Raw genomic sequence first — 20,364 nt, forward strand, 5'->3', positions numbered from 1 at the left:
TTTTTGGGTACTAATTTGCTTAGAGTTGTCAAACTTTGTTGGTTGATGAATTTTGGGTGCTTGGAGTATTTAGACGGAAAAGTAGGTCACTGTGACCTAATTTAATTTTTTTTCAGGTACTAATTGGCTTAGAATCATCAAACTTTGTCAGTTGATGCATCTTACGTCCTTAAAGTATGTCAACTGAAAAGTAGGTCACTGTGACCTACTTTTGAAATTTTATGGCTATAATTAAATATTTTAGGTATTAATTGGCTTAGAATCATCAAACTTTGTCAGTTATTGCATCTTGGGTTCTCAGAGTATGTCAACTGAAAAGTAGGTCAAGATGACATATTTTGAAATTTTTTGGCTTTATATATATATATTTCAGGTACTATTTGGCTTAGAATCATCAAACATAATTAGTTGATGCATCTTGGGTCCTCAGAGAATGACAAGTGATAAGTAGGTCACCATGATCTACTCTCAGGTACTAATTGGATTAGAATCATCTTGGGTTCTCAGAGTGTTTTATCTAAAATGTAGGTCATGATGACCTACCTTAGGAATTTCAAGGCTTAAATATCTAAACATACTTAGAGGCTTTAAATAGAAGTGATGGGTTGTACAGTTTATCAGAAGAGTGATTCAAGGCCCTTGGGCCTCTTGTTCACTCTGCAATTGCTCAATAAATTAAAAAAAAAGGAAGAAAAACTTAAGAAAAGTGTATGTTTATAGAAATCAAAAGACTTGAAAATTCCAACCCTTTATTCCTTATGTGCATATTTGTAAAACTTACTTTGTTTTGTAAATTGTAATTTATATGTACAGTAAGCTTGATCACAATTGGCTTGACAGGGTGTAAAATGTAAATGCAAGCTACGTCAAGTTTTAAAGTTAAAATAAAGAAATTGTTAGTGAAGTACAATTTGTGAACTACAATTGACAATCTACAAATTGAGCTTTACATGTGCACTTTAAAGGATTTACAAAGTTGGAATTTCGAACTCTTTTGCTTTTCATATACTTTCATTGGATTTCATTTTTGTCATCACTTCCGGAGGACCCCTTCAAGTACCAGCATTCTTTTTTCGTATTTTGAATTGTGTATGCACAACAGCTTTCTTCTGTCATTCGTGAGATGATCCAGACGTAAAAAGATTTTAGACACATTTGAAAGTCTACGTCGAAAGTGATCTTGCATAGTTCAAAAAGTGCTGGAAACAACGAATTCAGTGAGAAAACCATGAAAAATATTTTATGAAAGATGTCACAAATTGAATGCGCACCTCATCGTCACAGATATTTAGCATTCAAACTTTTTTGTGGAGGAATACATTACTGAATATTTTTTTTTATGAATATATATATATATATATATATATATATATATATATATATATATATATATATATATATATATATATATATATATATATATAAAAGCTTTTTTTTTTCCTTGGATGTGCTAAAACTGGGTAAAAAGTTATTGTATATAAGTAATATAACACTATTTTTTGTTAAGTAAGAAGTGTAAATTAAAAATAACGAACTTGAAAAACAGGTTTTACTTAGCAAGCTATTATCAAAAACAATCAAACAATTGAAATATAGATAAAATAGCATATCTTTCTCATTCAAAATCGTTTGTTGAAGGTTAGAAGAAGGTTAAATATGTCTTTAGAGCGTGGACACCGGTGTTTGCTAGGCAATATAATCTGGTCCTTTATACCAGTATTACGCGAATTGCACTGTTTCAATGGAGCAAAACGTCATAACAGAATGTCACTGTGGTTAATTAGTATAAACGTTGAGTTCATGTAAATCCTTTTACTTGCATATGACGTCATGTAACAATGGATTCCTCGTCTGAAGTAGACATTATATCAGCTAAATCAACATCTTGAAAGCCAACAGACGAGTCTGAGAGAAATGACTCGTCGTCAACATCCGTCAGCGTTGTATCGCTATTATAGACCTCGTTTTTGCTTGGCGGCCACTTCACGTAGACTGGTTTTGCTGTTGATGCACCCTCATTTCTATCCGGAAACAAAACATAGATGGTTTCCTGGTCCAGTGACTCTCTTCGGTCAATGGGTTGTTTGGCCGGACTAACCTCTACAACACTGTCTTCTGATGATTCCGTAGACGAAGAACTTTCGGAAACGTTGTCTGTGAACAGTCCTCCCTTGGCAAAGTTTTGCCGCTTTGTACTGGTAGTTGAAGTTTCTAAGAAATTGTCGAATGTTGGCGGTTTCAGTTTTGAGTCGTCCATATTAGCTGATGCCCTTTGCTTCCTGGTTCTTGGAGACTGAGAGATTATTTTGATCGTTACCTGGACACAGTAGTCGGTGTTATTGCCAGAATGCAACAGAGCTTCTTTGAATCCATTGACCAATAATTCAGGGGAGATCGGTCGTGACAAAGAAGAAACCTTCTTTTGCTCTGAATTGAAATAATACCCACTTTTTGATATTGGAGGAAGTGCATCGGATCTTAGCAAGTCATTGGTGCTGAGGTCATCATACGAGTGTGTAGGTGACTGTTGCTTAATGCCCTGTTGGAGTAAGATTTTTTCGGTGAATTCACCAGAAACGTGATGAGGAAGTTTAAGTCCTGGCTCCCTGACAAATACTACAGGAATACCTTGCTCTTGAGCGTAACTTAGTGCCTGAAGATATGAAACATTGCGAAAACTAGAAGATGTCATAAAGAAAACAATCCCATCTACACTCTCTATCTCTAAGCTCATGTCCATGCTGCTCTTAAAACAATTCACAAAAACTTCAGATGATAATCTGCACACAAGAGGAGACCATTTCAAAGTATCTGAGTGGTCGGATGACATTCCTATGATTCCGAGATGAAGTTTTTCATGTCGAGCACAAGATGGACATTGCAGATCAGACGACACCTCTGATGAAACAGATATTGTCGGCATGGTGAGTGGTTCACAACGCTGTGTATCGTAACTAGAGAGTGGTCTTCTGGGCACAGATTTTGTTCCAAGAGACAAAATCTCCCAGATTTTCCCTGTGGAACGATGATCAGCGAGTGTAGGATATCTTCTTATTAACTCCAATACTTTGGCAAATGTTCCTTCGTTTTTCATCAAATATTCCAAGCTTGATTTGTAGGTCATATGAGAGGTAAGGGGTGATTTCTGCCTGTTCGCAGTTTCTACAGACAGACTCGGCAGTTGTCGTCGACGAACTTGAGTGCCGGGGGAGTTATGCGATGCCATCACTTATTGAAAAAAGCGTCATACTGCAATAGAAAATGATAAATCTATAAGAGAAATAAGTTACTGGCAATTGAATACTTAATTCTGGTTTAGATAAACGGAAAAAATACACCATATTTGGATTTAATCATCAGGATTTTAGGGGGGAGGGGGCATTTTCTTTAAACGCCGAAAAAAAATAATCTGGGGAAAACTTCAAGCTAATTGTTTTCTTTCCTTGTCCCCACATGCAATTCCTCAAATACAATGCATAAGAAGGCTAAAACATTTTTGGAATTTCTAGCTCAACTGAGCTTAAGGCTTAAACGAGTTTTTTTTTCTGATGAAAGAGTGGCGGTTGTTGTCTGTCTGTCATCTATAAGCTTTCTCCAGAACGAATGTGCATTTTCAACCAAACTTACCACGAAGAATTTTTGGGCAAAGACACTCAAGATTATTCAAAAGAAGGGTCATGTCCTACGTCAAAGGGAGGTATTTCAGAATGGCGAAAATTTGGTCGAGTCAGGGACATAAATTTCTTATTTGCATGCTCTCATATATTGTAGATTCATTTTTTCCTTCAATTCACGATCAAGGGGGGCAGGAGGAGGCCGTAATGGAAGGGGGGGGGGCTCAAAAATTTACACGGTAATTGTATATAGAAATTTATTATTATCAAAAAACGTCTTCTTAAGAACAGCAATTCCACAGTCATCTTGATATAAAAGCAGTAGCATCTTCACATTATGTAGATTAAATTTGTTTTAATTGTGAATCCTTGGGCTAGGATGAGGCCACAGTGGGGGTTCAAATTTATGTATCGTTTTGTGTAGAAAAAAAAATCTTCTTTCTTAGGAAGAGCAGATCCAAGAGAAGTCTTAATATTGTAGAAGCATCCTTATGTAGAGTAGAATCAGTTTTGACAATGTGTCAGAATTGAACATATACATGTATATAATGGAGACATCGATAAAAAGTTTCTAATAGGGAAAAGCAGGGTCATAATTAGTCAAATATCTGCACATTTGCTTTAACCCCCCCCCCCCCTTCCGCTTTTAGAGCTAAGCTTGGGTCACGATCGGCCGGGGAACAGTTTGATATATGAATATATTGAACGCAATTGCTAAAGTTGACATTAAACCTCAATATACTGTAATATTCAAATTATTGAAATCATAGACTTTAATTTGGTGACCACAATAAGGGGATTCATTTATCGTCATATACATATTCCAGAGGAGAATGGTGACTCAAGTGAGCGTTGTAGCCTGTGGCCATTTGTTTATTCTTGTTGTCCCCCTAAAATGTAACCGTTTTATTTCAACATTTTTTTTCAGTGATTCATTCGCTGTCATTAGTCTAAAACGTCTCCAAATCGATTTAAAATCTACAGTAAATTGTCACAGATAGCAATTAAGTATTTGGAATCATATTTTTTTTTTTTAAAAAAGCGACTTACCTTACTTTCTGCCTTGTGTTGCCTTTAGCAAAGAGACGATGTGTGCAAAGTAAACAGAACAACCATGGTCCATCTCCATTATAATGGTCTTGTCAATTACACAGTTACGCGTTTTTATGTTGGATTCAGGGTTAGCTTTTTCCATGACAACGGAGGAAATGAAATGGGCATCGATCTGACATAGGTTAATATATAAACATTGGCATACAGGTTCAGGCAATAACCTATACATTCACACAGAACTTTATGACGTGTGTTAGATCAAGAGCATATTCGTTTTCAGTAATATTGACGCTTATCTAAGTACATGTATAGTTTTTCATTGCCATTTGAGATCTAGAAAACTATAACAATAGTATTTCACCATGGGATAATTATCACCGTATGTATTGACGTGCATTTTTGTATACAGACTTTCGAATGCGCAAAGACATATTTATAATATGCAATTCATTTTTTTAGCAGAACCTCCAGGGAGGACCAAACTCTGATGTGCAATATGTCAAAACGTTTTTATCTCTTCAAATCATAACCTAGGAAAGATTACAAGGGTCCAAAATATAAAAAAAAAAAATCTTCCTATCATTTGACTTTTAAAACCAATTTATTCTAATAAAGTTTGATTATGATGGTGATTCAAAATTTGATAGATCTGGGTATATTAAAAGCAAAATACATGTATATAATATTTTTTACATAGAAAAACTATACCAAAGTTCATCGTTTCCTTTTATATCCCGTCAAAATGTTTCCCGAGTAAAACAAATTCTCATATCAAAACCAACTATGCAGAAATGTCCAATTACAAACTTACTATCCTTCGGCTTGTGGTAATTAGATGGTACATTATAACTGATTTGAAAAAAATGAATTAATTTTTTTGACAGAAATGACATAGTTTCTACTGCATAGCATATATAAAGCGTGATTTTAAAGATACACGTACATGTATAGGTAATTTCTGCTGATATTTCACAGTTTGTAAAATGGTATAGATTCACGAAAATATGAAGAAAAAAGGGGACTTTAGCATATTTAATGTACACTTTTGTAAATTACAGATTACATGCAAATAGATCAAGATATTTAAGTGATAAAAAAATGTGTATAAAGTAATAGCAAAAGAAACACAGTTGAACGTCATAGAAGGTTAATAATTTATCAATATTTAAGATACCCAATATATGTGCATCATTTACAAGATTATATTTCAATCCATCATCCAATTCTTTGTTTGTAGTATCTGTCCACTAATCGGATCCTTGGTGACTCCGTCACCCGCACCTATTAGATGGAGTCCAGTGGGAAAGGAATCTGCAGAGGTTTTCTGAATAAATTAGCAAGGCTAACGTGTTTGTATGCAGAGCTGATGAATCATTTTATGTCGTCGAACCTCAATCTTTTTTACCCCACAATTATCTGTACGGCAAAACATAACACAAGAAAGAATTTGATAAAAGTTAAGTCAGACAAAATAATGTAAATGGTGGGAAGTCGAAGAAGTAGAGGTCAATACATACAAGAAAAATTAGAGAGCTATGAAATGTTTTATTACCTTCTTTAATAACTATATTTAAAAATCTCGAGGATCAAAGAAAAAAGTGATACCATCTCGTTTTAACATTTTTCTTTTCAAGATTTACATCAACAAAAGAACGCAAAAAATTTCCATCCTTGAACACCGATGATGTCAATTATTACCACTTCTTGACGTCACTCAAGCTCCTTTGAAAGGTAAGGTGCCATCATGCGACAAATGGTGTTTTAATTAATGTACTTTAACACATATTTATCACCTTATCACGTCACAATGTTCACAGAAAATTAAACAATTATGGAATTTTCACATCCATGATCAGTTACAATAGATGGCGTTATATGACTTACTAGTATTTGAAATTCCGAAGTAGAAACACCAGACAGATGTACAGGGGAAACTATCACCTCAGTAACACAGATATAGAGTAAAGGAGATGCAGTTGAAATTTGTTCCAGAAACCGTCTGGTTACAGGTTATTTCTTTCAGAGGAAGCATTGAAACGTTCTCAAAAAACGAATGTCATCCTTAGGAATCAGGTGTTTCGAACGAGGTTTTCATCAGTTGAAAGTCCATCTGTATTTTTCCTGCACCTTATTTCCATGCAGTTTATTTTTCTTAAGCAACGCTTTTTGATTTTGTCATATTATACTTTTGAACAATTTCAGAAGATAATCATTTATACTAAAATGGGAACTAGACAACGGAATAGCCTCTACCCACCACATTCTCGCCCAACCACCCCTTTTTCTCTGTCCAGATGCATCCTCCTCTCTTTATACCCCTTTCTTTTCCCCCATTATGCTTCCTTTTATTGTCGTTTCTGATTAACTTATATTATGAATCTCTTGAACTCTTTCTTTTGTTCATTTTATTACCGAGTGGTATTCTAAAACTTTTACAATATGAAATGAAATCATGTCAACATTTCCTTGAATAACATTGTTACCTGTATAAATTTGTTCAGTGTTAATATTGAGGAGGCCAATATCACAGGATTTGACGTGTACACCCCCCCCCCCCATCCCCCCCGGAGCTAAGCTTAGGTCACGATCGGGGAACAGTTTGATACAGAAATATATTGACCGCAATTGCTAAAGTTGACATTAGGAAGTCAGAGACTTTAATAAAGTGACTACAAGAAGGGAATTCATTTATCGTCATGTATATATACCAGAAGAGAATGGTGACTCAGGTGATAATATTTTAGATACCTAATATGTGCATCATTTACAACCAGATTATATACCGATCCATCATCCATTTTTTTGTTTGTAGTATCTGTCCACTAATCGGACAATGTATCTCGGTAAACCTTGGTGATTTCGTTACCTACAACTGTTAGAAGGAGTTAAGTGAGAAAGGAATCCGCAGAGGTTTTTTGAATGAATTAGCACGGCTAACGTGTTTATATGCAGAGTTGAGGAATCATTTTATGGCGTCGATTACCTTCTTTATAATAACTTTATTTAAAATCTCGAAGATCAAAGAAAAAAGCGATACCATTTCGTCCTAACATGATTTCTTTTCATGATCAGTATCAACAAAAAAGAACGCAAAAAATTTCCATCCATACACCGATGATGTCAAACATTACCCCTTTTTGACGTCACCCAAACTCCTTTGAAAGGTAAGGTGCATCATGCGACAAATGGTGTTATATAATTAATGTTCTTTAACACATATTTATCACCTTTTCACGTCACAATGTTGACAGAAAATTAAACAATTATGGAAGTTTCACCTCTAGGATTAGTGATAATAGATGGCGTTATATGAACTTACTAGTATTTGAAATTCCGAAGTAGAGACACCCAAACACATGTACAGGGGAGATTACCAGGTCGATAACACAGATCTAGAGTAAAGGAGGGGAGCAATTGAGCATTGCCTGTGCGATTTGTTACAGAAACCGTCTGGTTACAGGTTATTTCTTTCAGAGGAAGCGTTGAAACGTTCTCAACAAACGAAATGTCATCCTTAGGAATCCGGTGTTTCTAACGAGGTTTTCATCAGTTGAAAGTCCATCTGTATTTTTCCTGCACCTTATTTCCATGCAGTTTATTTCTCTTCAGCAACGCTTCTGATTCTGTCATATTACATGTATACTTCTGAAGAATTTCAGAAGATAATCATTTATATTAAAATAGAAACTAGACAGTGGAATAGCCTCTACCCACCACATTCTCACCCAACCACCCCTTTTTCTCCACCCAGATGTATTCTCCTCCTTTCTTCATATCCCTTTCTTTTCCCCCGTTATGCCTCCTTTTATAAGTTGTCGTTTCTGTTCAACTTATATCATGAATCTCTTGAACTCTTTCTTTTGTTCAAGTTTATTATCGAGTGGTATGCTAAAACTTTAACGATATGAAATGAAATCATGTAAACACTTACTTGAATAACATTGTTACCTGTATAAATTTGTTCAGTGTTAATATAAGGAGGCTATACCTTGGTGACTCCTTTACCTGCATCTTCAAAAGGAGTCCAGCGGGAAAGGAATCTGCAGAGGTTTTCTGAATGAATTAGCAAGGCTAACGTGTTTATATGCAGAGCTGATGAATCATTTTATGGCGTTGATCACCTTCTTTAATAACTATATTTAAAACCTCGAAGATCAAAGAAAAAAGCGATACCATCTCGTTTTAACATTTTTTCTTTTGATGTTTTATATCAACAAAAAAGAACGCAAAAAAAATTAGAAGTAGAGACACCCGAACAGATGTACAGGGGAGACTACAACGTCGATAACACAGATCTAGAGTAAGGGGGGTGCAACTGAGCAGTGCCTGAGCGATTTGTATTTTTCCTACAGCTTATTTCCATGCAGTTTGCAACGCTTTAAATTTTATGTATTATACCTTTGAACAATTTCAGATGATAACCATTTATATTAAAATGGAAACTAGACAATGAAAAAGCCTTTACCCACCACATTCTCGCCCAACCACCCCTTTTTCTCCATTTAGATGTATCCTCCTATCTTCATATCCCTTTCTTTTCCCCCGTTATGCTTCCTTTTATTGTCGTTTCTGTTTAACTTATATTATGAATCTCTTGAACTCTTTCTTCTGTTCAATTTTATTACCGAGTGGTACATTCTAAAATTTTTAGTTATGAAATGAAATCACGTAAACATTTACGTAAGTGGGCTCAAGCATAGGATAGGACGAAAGTAGTTAAATTCTAAAAATTTATTATTTTATAATAAATTTGAAACTTTGTTACCTGTATGTAACAGGGTTTTCTTAGTAGACAAGACAAACGCCCGTTGCTCAGATTCTCGTATAGTTTATTATGAATGTTGAATGTATATAAACAAACAAAGCACTGAAAATATCAATAACAAATTATAAATATTTAAACAAGATGTGTTTGTGAAACACTGATGCCCCCGTATAGCAGCTTATGGCGAATGTTAAAGTAAAGTTTCTCAAAAGCAAGTCAAAATCCAGGCCAAAAGATGAAAAATGTTGGTTCCCAAAGAAAGGTCTTGTCTCGAGGAATATACCTGTGAAATTTGAAAGCCCTAGCTGCAACTGTTCAAAAGTTATGGCGAAGGTTAAAGTTTTTTAAAAGTAAGTAAAACGTCAAGGTCAAAGTTGTTAGTATTCAAAGGAAGGTCTTGTCACAAGGATTACATATGTGAAGTATGAAAGCCCTAGCACCAACCATTCAAAAGTTATGGCCAAGGTTAAAGTTTTTCAAATGTAGGTCAAACGCCAAGGTCAAAGACGTTGATATCCACAGGAAGGTCTTGTCATAAGGAATACACATGTGAAGTTTGAAACCCCAAGCACCAACTGTTCAAAAGTTATGGCCAAGGTTATACTTTTTCAAAAGAAGGTCAAACTCCAAGGTCAAGGTTAAAAGGTCAAAGTTGTTGGAATCCAAAGGAAGGCCTTGCCACAAAGAATACACATGTGAAGTTTGAAACCCCAAGCACCAACTGTTCAGAAGTTATGGCCAAGGTTAAAGTCTCATAAAATTTTGTTAAAGTGGGTCAAACTCCAAGGTCAAGGTCAAAAAGTCAAATATGATGGTACCCAAAGAAAGGTCTTGTCACAAGGAATACACATGTGAAATATGAAAGTCATAGCTCCAACAAATCAAATGTTATGGGCAAGGTTAAAGTTGACAACAGACAGACAGACAAACAGACAGACAGGACAAAAACAATATACCCCCGGGATCTTTCGATCCGGGGGCATAAAAAACAAACATATTACGTTTATAATATTTTTCATGATGAATTTAGGTACGATTTCCTTTATAATAATAGATCATAAAAGTATTACACGTTATATTCAGCATTGAAATAAATACATGGAGAAGAAAGAGTTATTTCCCTTACATCGATGTCTTGTAAACGAGAAAATAAATCGAGCTATTTCAAACAGAACTATTACAATAAAATGAATAGTTCACAATCTATTTACAATAATACATACACAATAAATAGAAAATAATAGCAGGTATACCTGATTGTGGATCAGGGCTCAACAATAAGGCCACCCGATCAAAATAGCGGGTCTTGATATATAGATTCCTATTAAGGACATACGCAACGTACCTTGCCTACTGATAATTTTTCAAGATATTCTTAATTTAATTTTATAGTGCCATCAGATATTCATAGACAAAAAATCAGCATGCATTACCAGAGTTTTTGAAAAGATATCAATTGATGAAAATTCTTGTATAATTCAAAGAAAAATATACAAAAATTATTCAACATATATTCTAGATGTTTTGTTTATCCAAACTTGATTTAGAAGAAGTGTACAACATCATATATAGACATTTAAAAGTATCACACTGTTCCTATAAGTATCGGAACTCTTCAACTCCAGGGAAAAAGACAATAAAGTTCAAACTACGTTGCGTATGTCCTTAAACAACAATAATTATATTCTATATACACTTCTGCAAAGTTATATTTTAATTACATACTTAAAGAATTTATACTTTAAGCTTCATTTAATAGTGATAAAGTTGAACTCAGTATATCTTCATAAAATTACTTTAAAAAAATCAAAGACGATGAATTATCGGAAAGTATAGAAATAAGAATTCGTATAGATAAAAGAAATAGAAGTCATCTTACAGTCTCAGTCCTGAGGTCTCATCTCAAAATTATCTTAATATATACTGATGACCAAAAATATAGTTATAAATTTCTCTATAGCTGTCTGACCGATACACAAAGGGATCGGGGGAAAGGTCCCTAGCCAATCGCAAGCTTGGTTATTCAAAAATGGACCATTAAATAACCTTAGGATAAGTAATAACTTCTAGAACATAAGTAAAGATGATCTTGTAATATTTTATTAACGGTGCAAGCAAAACCCCGCGAAAACGAAATGCTGCGCGATATTAAAAATAAAATCTATATACGTGAATATTAAGTCACTGAACTATTTAATATAATATTCACTTAATAAAATAAATTAAAATATCACTCTATCACATATGCCCCCTCCATACGAAATGACGTCCTTGTCATTACACTTGGACCATATATACAGTAATAAAAACATCTGAATCAAATACATATACTTACTTCTTTTCTAAAACAGCATTCAACATCGCCCTGCACACCATATTTACAGTATACTCTCCATCTCCCATCCACAGAGGTGGTTTTGTAGTTCTCTTGGATCTGCGAGGGGGAAGCCAAGACGCTATGCTATTCGAGTCTTCTACAACATTATCCTTGGTTCTCATTATCATCCTGTGAAAATGAACCAACTTCAGCAGTTCCGCCACTAACATCATCTATAGATGAGTCTGCACTAATATGATCTTCAGGTATGGAATCTGTTTCCTCCATGGAATGCGAAGCGTCCTTCTCGGCTTCCATATCCTGTTCACTCTTGTCATTCTGATCGTCACCAGTACGATCAAGAGGGATTATTGTCACTGGCCTAGACACTTTAACTTTCTTGGGGGAAATAACCACAATATCAGATTCATCATCGGAATCATGGTCATGATTTAACTCAAGAACTTCTGGTTCTCTGTTGTTATCATGAACATTTCTCTTCCTCTTTGGAGCTGGAAGAGGTTTTGGTTTTGGTCTTTACAGTAAAGACAGGAGTTTCAGGATTTGGCTGCGCAACAACAACATAGGGATCATCTTCCCATCTGTTGGAAAGTTTGTGCTTTCCATCAATCGCCAAGATCTTCACTAATACAGTATCCCCTACTTTGATTGTATTTCCTCTAACTCTTTGGTCGTAGAACTTGTTTTTCTTGAGCTTTCTTTGTAGCTTTTGATGCTAATTCATGAGCTTTCTCTGGCCTTTTCTGTAGATCTGTGACATAGCTAGTCATTGGTTGTTTCTTGGTATTGGTGATGTTTAAACCAAATGCTATATCTACAGGTGTCTACAGGTAACCGGGGTTGTCGTCCAAACATCAGGAAGTGAGGAGTATGGCCAGTCAGTGGTGTCTTGTCTTAACGAGTTGTATGCATGCATCATTGGTCCGACATACTTCTTCCAGTTCTGTTTTTGCTCTGATGTTAATGTTCCCACCATTTGGAGTAATGTCCGGTTAAATCTCTCTGTGAGGCCATTTCCCATGGGATGATAGGGTGTCGTTCTAGATCTTTCTTTTCCTGTGAGGTTAGAGAGTTCCTTTTTAATTGTAGATTCGAAATTTGCTCCTTGGTCTGAGTATAGTCGTTTTGGAAGGCCATAATGAAGAACAAAGTTGTTATAAAAGGCTTCGGCAGTTGTGTTGGCAGTTTGATTTCTTGTAGGTACGGCAACGGCATATTTCGTAAAGTGATCAGTGATTACTAAAATGTGTTGATATCCGCCTTTTGAAGTTTCTAATGTCAGAAAATCCAAACACACTAATTCCAAAGGTTCTGAAGTTTGTATGTTGACTAAAGGAGCTCTGTCAGTCGTTGGTGATTTTCTCAACAGGCATCTTTTACAACTTTTAATCCATTCTTCGATATATGTCATACCGGGCCAGAAAAATCTCTCTTTAATGAATGATGTTGTCTTATCTCTCCTGGATGACCAATGTTGTTATGGGAATACTTTAAAACTTCGTTGACTAAGTCTGGTGGAATAACAAGTTGTTGATGTGTCTCGGAATCTATTGTTGTTTCTCGGTACAGCTTATTGTCGATGATCTTAAATTTATCAAAGTTCTTTCTGAAGATTGTCGATTCTTGTATCGGTGGTAGCTCATGTTTTCTTGGAAACCTCTTATGCTCCACAAAGTATATCCTTAGGATCTCTTAGAATAGGATCCTGATGTTGTGCCTTCTCAATATCAATATGATGTATCTCCTGGCACTGTACTGACATCAAGGACTCAAGAGTTTCCTGGTTGAAACTTAAGCTCTCTATGAAGGGTTCTTGAGGCTGGACATGGATGCTTGCTATGGTCCTTATACAGTCTTGTGAGATTTGCAGGTAATCTCTATGTTCTACAGCGGGTAATCTTGAGAGCACATCTGCGTCTGGGTTGTTACGTCCTAGTCTGTAGAGAATATCAAAGTCAAATACTGCCAATGCTGTCACCCATCGATGCCCAGTCGCGTCCAGTTTGGCTGTTGAAAGTACATATGTTAAAGGATTGTTGTCTTTTATAAGTGTAAATTTCTTGCCAAATAGATAGTCCTGAAATTTCTCTGTAATTGCCCAATTCAGCGCCAAAAATTCCAATTTATTTGCCGGATAGTTGCGTTCTGATTTACTTAACCCTCTACTAGCATAGGCAATTACATGGTTGATTCCTTCCTGTTTTTGATAGAGAATGACTCCTAAACCAACTGAACTGGCATTGGTATGAATCTCAAATGGAAATTGAAAATTAGGATAGGATAGGATGGATGGGAATGCCAAGTACTGTTTTAGAGTCTGGAAAGCTTCCTCCTGCTCTTGTTCCCATTGCCACTCACGAATCCTAGTCCTCTTTTTCATAGTTGACTTTCATCTGGTAGTAGATGGTATTAGATTTGTGAGGGATCGAGCTATTTTGGAAAAGTCCTTAATAAATTTCCGATAGTACCCCACAAACCCTGAAAACTTTCTGACCTCCTCTGGTTTTAAATGTGAGGCTATGAAAACTGCATGGGTTTTCACTCCGAAAAGTCTCATGAAGAATGTCATGAGGTTGAAATAGTGGCCATAAAGACTGCCTGGTTTTTCACTCCGGAATGTCTAGGGAAGTGTGAGCTAAGTTTAAAATGTGAGGCCATGAAGACTGCCTGGTTTTTCACTCCGACAATCTCATGAAGTGTGAGCTAAGTTTAACTTGATGGCCTGGTTTTCACTCCGACAAGTCTCATGAAGTGTGTCATGAAGTTAAAATGGTGGCCATGAAGACTGCCTGGTTTTTCACTCCGACAAGTCTCATGAAGTGTGAGCTAAGTTTAAAATGTGTGGCCATGAAGACTGCCTGGTTTTTCACTCCGACAAGTCTCAGGAAGTGTGAGCTAAGTTTACAATGTGTGGCCATGAAGACTGCCCGGTTCTTTACTCCGACAATCTCATGAAGTGTGAACTAAGTTTAAAATGTTTGGCCATGAAGACTGCCTGGTTTTTCACTCCGACAAGTCTCATGAAGAGTAAGCTAAGTTAGAAATATGTGGTGATGAAGACTGCCTGGTTTTTCACTCCGACAATCTCATGAAGTGTGAGCTAAGTTAAAAATATGTGGTAATGAAGACTGCCTGGTTTTTTTACTCCGACAAGTCTCATGAAGTGTGAGCTAAGTTTAAAATGCGTTGCCATGAAGACTGCCTGGGTTTTCACTCCGACAAGTCTCAGGAAGTGTGAGCTAAGTTTAAAATGTGTGGCCATGAAGACTGCCTGGTTTTTCACTCCGACAAGTCTCATAAAGTGTGAGCTAAGTTTAAAATGTGTGGCCATGAAGACTGCCTGGTTTTTCACTCCGACAAGTCTCATGAAGTGTGAGCTATGTTTGAAATGGGTGGCCATGAAGATTGCCTGGTTTTTCACTCCGACAAGTCTCATGAAGTGTGATCTAAGTTTAAAATGTGTGACCATGAAGACTGCCTGGTTTTTCACTCCGACAAGTCTCATGAAGTGTGAGCTAAGTTTGAAATGTGTGGTCATGAAGACTGCCTGGTTTTTCACTCCGACAAGTCTCAGGAAGTGTGAGCTAAGTTCAAAATGGGTGGCCATGAAGACTGCCTGGTTTTTCACTCCGACAATCTCATGAAGTGTAAGCTAAGTTAAAAATATGTGGTGATGAAGACTGCCTGGTTTTCACTCCGACAATCTCATGAAGTGTAAGCTAAGTTAAAAATATGTGGTGATGAAGACTGCCTGGTTTTTCACTCCGACAAGTCTCATGAAGTGTGAGCTAAGTTTAAAATGTGTGGCCATGAAGACTGCCTGGTTTTTCAGTCCGACAACTCTCATGAAGTGTGAGGTAAGTTTAAAATGGGTGGCCATGAAGACTGCCTGGTTTTTCACTCCGACAAGTCTCATGAAGTGTGAGCTAAGTTTGAAATGGGTGGCCATGAAGATTGCCTGGTTTTTCACTCCGACAAGTCTCATGAAGTGTGATCTAAGTTTAAAATGTGTGACCATGAAGACTGCCTGGTTTTTTACTCCGACAAGTCTCATGAAGTGTTATCTAAGTTTGAAATGTGTGGTCATGGAGACTGCATGATTTTTCACTCCGACAAGTCTCAGGAGGTGTGAGCTAAGTTTAAAATGTGTGGCCATGAAGACTGCCTGGTTTTTCACTCCGACAAGTCTCAGGAAGTGTGATTTAAGTTTAAAATGTGTGGCCGTGAAGACTGCCTGGTTTTTCACTCCGACAAGTCTCATGAAGTGTGAGCTAAGTTTAAAATGGGTGGCCATGAAGACTGCCTAGTTTTTCACTCCGAAAAGTCTCAAGAAGTGTGATCTAAGTTTAAAATGGGTGGCCATGAAAACTGCCTGGTTTTTCACTCCGACAAGTCTCATGAAAAGTGAACTAAGTTCAAAATGGGTGGCCATGAAGACTGCCTGGTTTTTTACTCCGACAATCTCATGAAGTGTGAGCTAAGTTTAAGATGTGTGGCCATGAAGACTGCCTGGGTTTTCACTCCGACAAGTCTCATGAAGTGTGAGCTAAGTTTAAAATGTGTGGCCATGAAGACTGCCTGGTTTTTCACTCCGACATGTCTCAGGAGGTGTGAGCTAAGTTTAAAATGTGTGGCCATGAAGACTGCCTGGGTTTTCACTCCGACAAGTCTCATGAAGTGTGATCTAAGTTTAAAATGGGTGGCCATGAAAACTGCCTGGTTTTTCACTCCGACAATCTCATGAAGTGTAAGCTAAGTTAAAAATATGTGGTGATGAAGACTGCCTGGTTTTTCACTCCGACAATCTCATGAAGTGTGAACTAAGTTAAAAATATGTGGGGATGAAGACTGCCTGGTTTTTCACTCCGACAAGTCTCATGAAGTGTGAGCTAAGTTTAAAATGTGTGGCCATGAAGACTGCCTGGTTTTTCACTCCGACAAGTCTCATGAAGTGTGAGCTATGTTTGAAATGGGTGGCCATGAAGATTGCCTGGTTTTTCACTCCGACAAGTCTCATGAAGTGTGAGCTAAGTTTAAAATGTGTGACCATGAAGACTGCCTGGTTTTTCACTCCGACAAGTCTCAGGAAGTGTGAGCTAAGTTTAAAATGTGTGGCCATGAAGACTGCCTGGTTTTTCACTCCGACAAGTCTCAGGAAGTGTGAGCTAAGTTTAAAATGGGTGGCCATGAAGACTGCCTGGGTTTTCACTCCGACAAGTCTCAGGAAGTGTGAGCTAAGTTTAAAATGTGTGGCCATGAAGACTGCCTGGTTTTTCACTCCGACAAGTCTCAGGATATGTGAGCTAAGTTTAAAATGTGTTGCAATGAAGACTGCCTGGTTTTTCACTCCGACAAGTCTCAGGAAGTGTGAGCTAAGTTTAAAATGGGTGGCCATGAAGACTGCCTGGTTTTTCACTCCGACAAGTCTCATGAAGTGTGAGCTAAGTTTAAAATGTGTGGCCATGAAGACTGCCTAGTTTTACACTCCGACAAGTCTCATGAAGTGTGAGCTAAGTTTGAAATGTGTGGCCATGAAGTTTGCCTGGTTTTTCACTCCGACAATCTCATGAAGTGTAAGCTAAGTTAAAAACATGTGGTGATGAAGATTGCCTGGTTTTTTACTCCGACAAGTCTCAGGAAGTGTGAGCTAAGTTTAAAATGGGTGGCCATGAAGACTGCCTGGGTTTTCACTCCGACAAGTCTCAGGAAGTGTGAGCTAAGTTTAAAATGTGTGGCCATGAAGACTGCCTGGTTTTTCACTCCGACAAGTCTCATGAAGTGTGAGCTAAGTTTAAAATGGGTGGCCATGAAGACTGCCTGGTTTTTCACTCCGACAAGTCTCATGAAGTGTGAGCTATGTTTGAAATGGGTGGCCATGAAGATTGCCTGGTTTTTCACTCCGACAAGTCTCATGAAGTGTGATCTAAGTTTAAAATGTGTGACCATGAAGACTGCCTGGTTTTTCACTCCGACAAGTCTCATGAAGTGTGAGCTAAGTTTGAAATGTGTGGCCATGAAGACTGCCTGGTTTTCCACTCCGACAAGTCTCAGGATATGTGAGCTAAGTTTAAAATGTGTTGCAATGAAGACTGCCTGGTTTTTCACTCCGACAAGTCTCATGAAGTGTGAGCTAAGTTTAAAATGTGTGGCCATGAAGACTGCCTGGTTTTTCACTCCGACAAGTCTCAGGATATGTGAGCTAAGTTTAAAATGTGTTGCAATGAAGACTGCCTGGTTTTTCACTCCGACAAGTCTCAGGAAGTGTGAGCTAAGTTTAAAATGTGTGGCCATGAAGACTGCCTGGTTTTTCACTCCGACAAGTCTCATGAAGTGTGAGCTAAGTTTAAAATGTGTGGCCATGAAGACTGCCTAGTTTTACACTCCGACAAGTCTCATGAAGTGTGAGCTAAGTTTGAAATGTGTGGCCATGAAGATTGCCTGGTTTTTCACTCCGACAATCTCATGAAGTGTAAGCTTAGTTAAAAACATGTGGTGATGAAGATTGCCTGGTTTTTTACTCCGACAAGTCTCAGGAAGTGTGAGCTAAGTTTAAAATGGGTGGCCATGAAGACTGCCTGGGTTTTCACTCCGACAAGTCTCATGAAGTGTGATCTAAGTTTAAAATGTGTGGCCATGAAGACTGCCTGGTTTTTCACTCCGACAAGTCTCATGAAGTGTGAGCTAAGTTTAAAATGTGTGGCCATGAAGACTGCCTGGTTTTTCACTCCGACAATCTCATGAAGTGTGAGCTAAGTTTAACTTGATGGCCTGGTTTACACTCCGACAAGTCTCATGTAGTGTGAGCTAAGTTTAAAATGTGTGACCATAAAGACTGCCTGGTTTTTCACTCCGACAAGTCTCATGAAGTGTGAGCTAAGTTTAAAATGTGTGGCCATGAAGACTGCCTGGTTTTTCACTCCGACAAGTCTCATGAAGTGTGAGCTATGTTTGAAATGGGTGGCCATGAAGATTGCCTGGTTTTTCACTCCGACAAGTCTCATGAAGTGTGATCTAAGTTTAAAATGTGTGACCATGAAGACTGCCTGGTTTTTCACTCCGACAAGTCTCATGAAGTGTGAGCTAAGTTTGAAATGTGTGGCCATGAAGACTGCCTGGTTTTCCACTCCGACAAGTCTCAGGATATGTGAGCTAAGTTTAAAATGTGTTGCAATGAAGACTGCCTGGTTTTTCACTCCGACAAGTCTCAGGAAGTGTGAGCTAAGTTTAAAATGTGTGGCCATGAAGACTGCCTGGTTTTTCACTCCGACAAGTCTCAGGATATGTGAGCTAAGTTTAAAATGTGTTGCAATGAAGACTGCCTGGTTTTTCACTCCGACAAGTCTCAGGAAGTGTGAGCTAAGTTTAAAATGTGTGGCCATGAAGACTGCCTGGTTTTTCACTCCGACAAGTCTCATGAAGTGTGAGCTAAGTTTAAAATGTGTGGCCATGAAGACTGCCTAGTTTTACACTCCGACAAGTCTCATGAAGTGTGAGCTAAGTTTGAAATGTGTGGCCATGAAGATTGCCTGGTTTTTCACTCCGACAATTTCATGAAGTGTAAGCTTAGTTAAAAACATGTGGTGATGAAGATTGCCTGGTTTTTTACTCCGACAAGTCTCAGGAAGTGTGAGCTAAGTTTAAAATGGGTGGCCATGAAGACTGCCTGGGTTTTCACTCCGACAAGTCTCATGAAGTGTGATCTAAGTTTAAAATGTGTGGCCATGAAGACTGCCTGGTTTTTCACTCCGACAAGTCTCATGAAGTGTGAGCTAAGTTTAAAATGTGTGGCCATGAAGACTGCCTGGTTTTTCACTCCGACAAGTCTCATGAAGTGTGAGCTATGTTTGAAATGGGTGGCCATGAAGATTGCCTGGTTTTTCACTCCGACAAGTCTCATGAAGTGTGATCTAAGTTTAAAATGTGTGACCATGAAGACTGCCTGGTTTTTCACTCCGACAAGTCTCATGAAGTGTGAGCTAAGTTTGAAATGTGTGGCCATGAAGACTGCCTGGTTTTTCACTCCGACAAGTCTCAGGAAGTGTGAGCTAAGTTTAAAATGTGTGGCCATGAAGACTGCCTGGTTTTTCACTCCGACAATCTCATGAAGTGTGAGTTAAGTTTAACTTGATGGCCTGGTTTTCACTCCGACAAGTCTCATGTAGTGTGAGCTAAGTTTAAAATGTGTGACCATAAAGACTGCCTGGTTTTTCACTCCGACAAGTCTCAGGAAGTGTGAGCTAAGTTTAAAATGTGTGGCCATGAAGACTGCCTGGTTTTTCACTCCGACAAGTCTCAGGAAGTGTGAGCTAAGTTTAAAATGGGTGGCCATGAAGACTGCCTGGGTTTTCACTCCGACAAGTCTCAGGAAGTGTGAGCTAAGTTTAAAATGTGTGGCCATGAAGACTGCCTGGTTTTTCACTCCGACAAGTCTCAGGATATGTGAGCTAAGTTTAAAATGTGTTGCAATGAAGACTGCCTGGTTTTTCACTCCGACAAGTCTCAGGAAGTGTGAGCTAAGTTTAAAATGTGTGGCCATGAAGACTGCCTGGTTTTTCACTCCGACAAGTCTCATGAAGTGTGAGCTAAGTTTAAAA

At 37.7% G+C, this 20,364-nt stretch overlaps 1 protein-coding gene across 1 annotated transcript; it reads right to left on the minus strand.

The window, feature by feature from the left end:
* Positions 1–1,535: 1,535 nt before the first annotated feature.
* Positions 1,536–4,837, minus strand: LOC133199980 (uncharacterized). Its single transcript, XM_061335761.1, has 2 exons — positions 4,665–4,837; positions 1,536–3,249 (listed from the first exon to the last, which is right to left on the minus strand). Exon 2 carries the CDS (start codon positions 3,224–3,226, stop codon positions 1,829–1,831), a length of 1,398 nt encoding a protein of 465 aa, XP_061191745.1. The 5' UTR covers positions 3,227–3,249; positions 4,665–4,837; the 3' UTR covers positions 1,536–1,828.
* Positions 4,838–20,364: the final 15,527 nt, after the last annotated feature.

The sequence above is a fragment of the Saccostrea echinata genome, unplaced genomic scaffold (genome assembly GCF_033153115.1).
Source record: "Saccostrea echinata isolate AGI-Se365-2 ecotype Australia unplaced genomic scaffold, CSIRO_AGI_Sech_v1 ptg000002l, whole genome shotgun sequence".
Lineage (NCBI taxonomy): Eukaryota > Metazoa > Mollusca > Bivalvia > Ostreida > Ostreidae > Saccostrea > Saccostrea echinata.

Coding starts and splice junctions, on each gene's coding strand:
- LOC133199980 (XM_061335761.1), bottom strand. CDS start 3,226: ATGGCATCGCATAACTCCCCCGGCACTCAAGTTCGTCGACGACAACTG.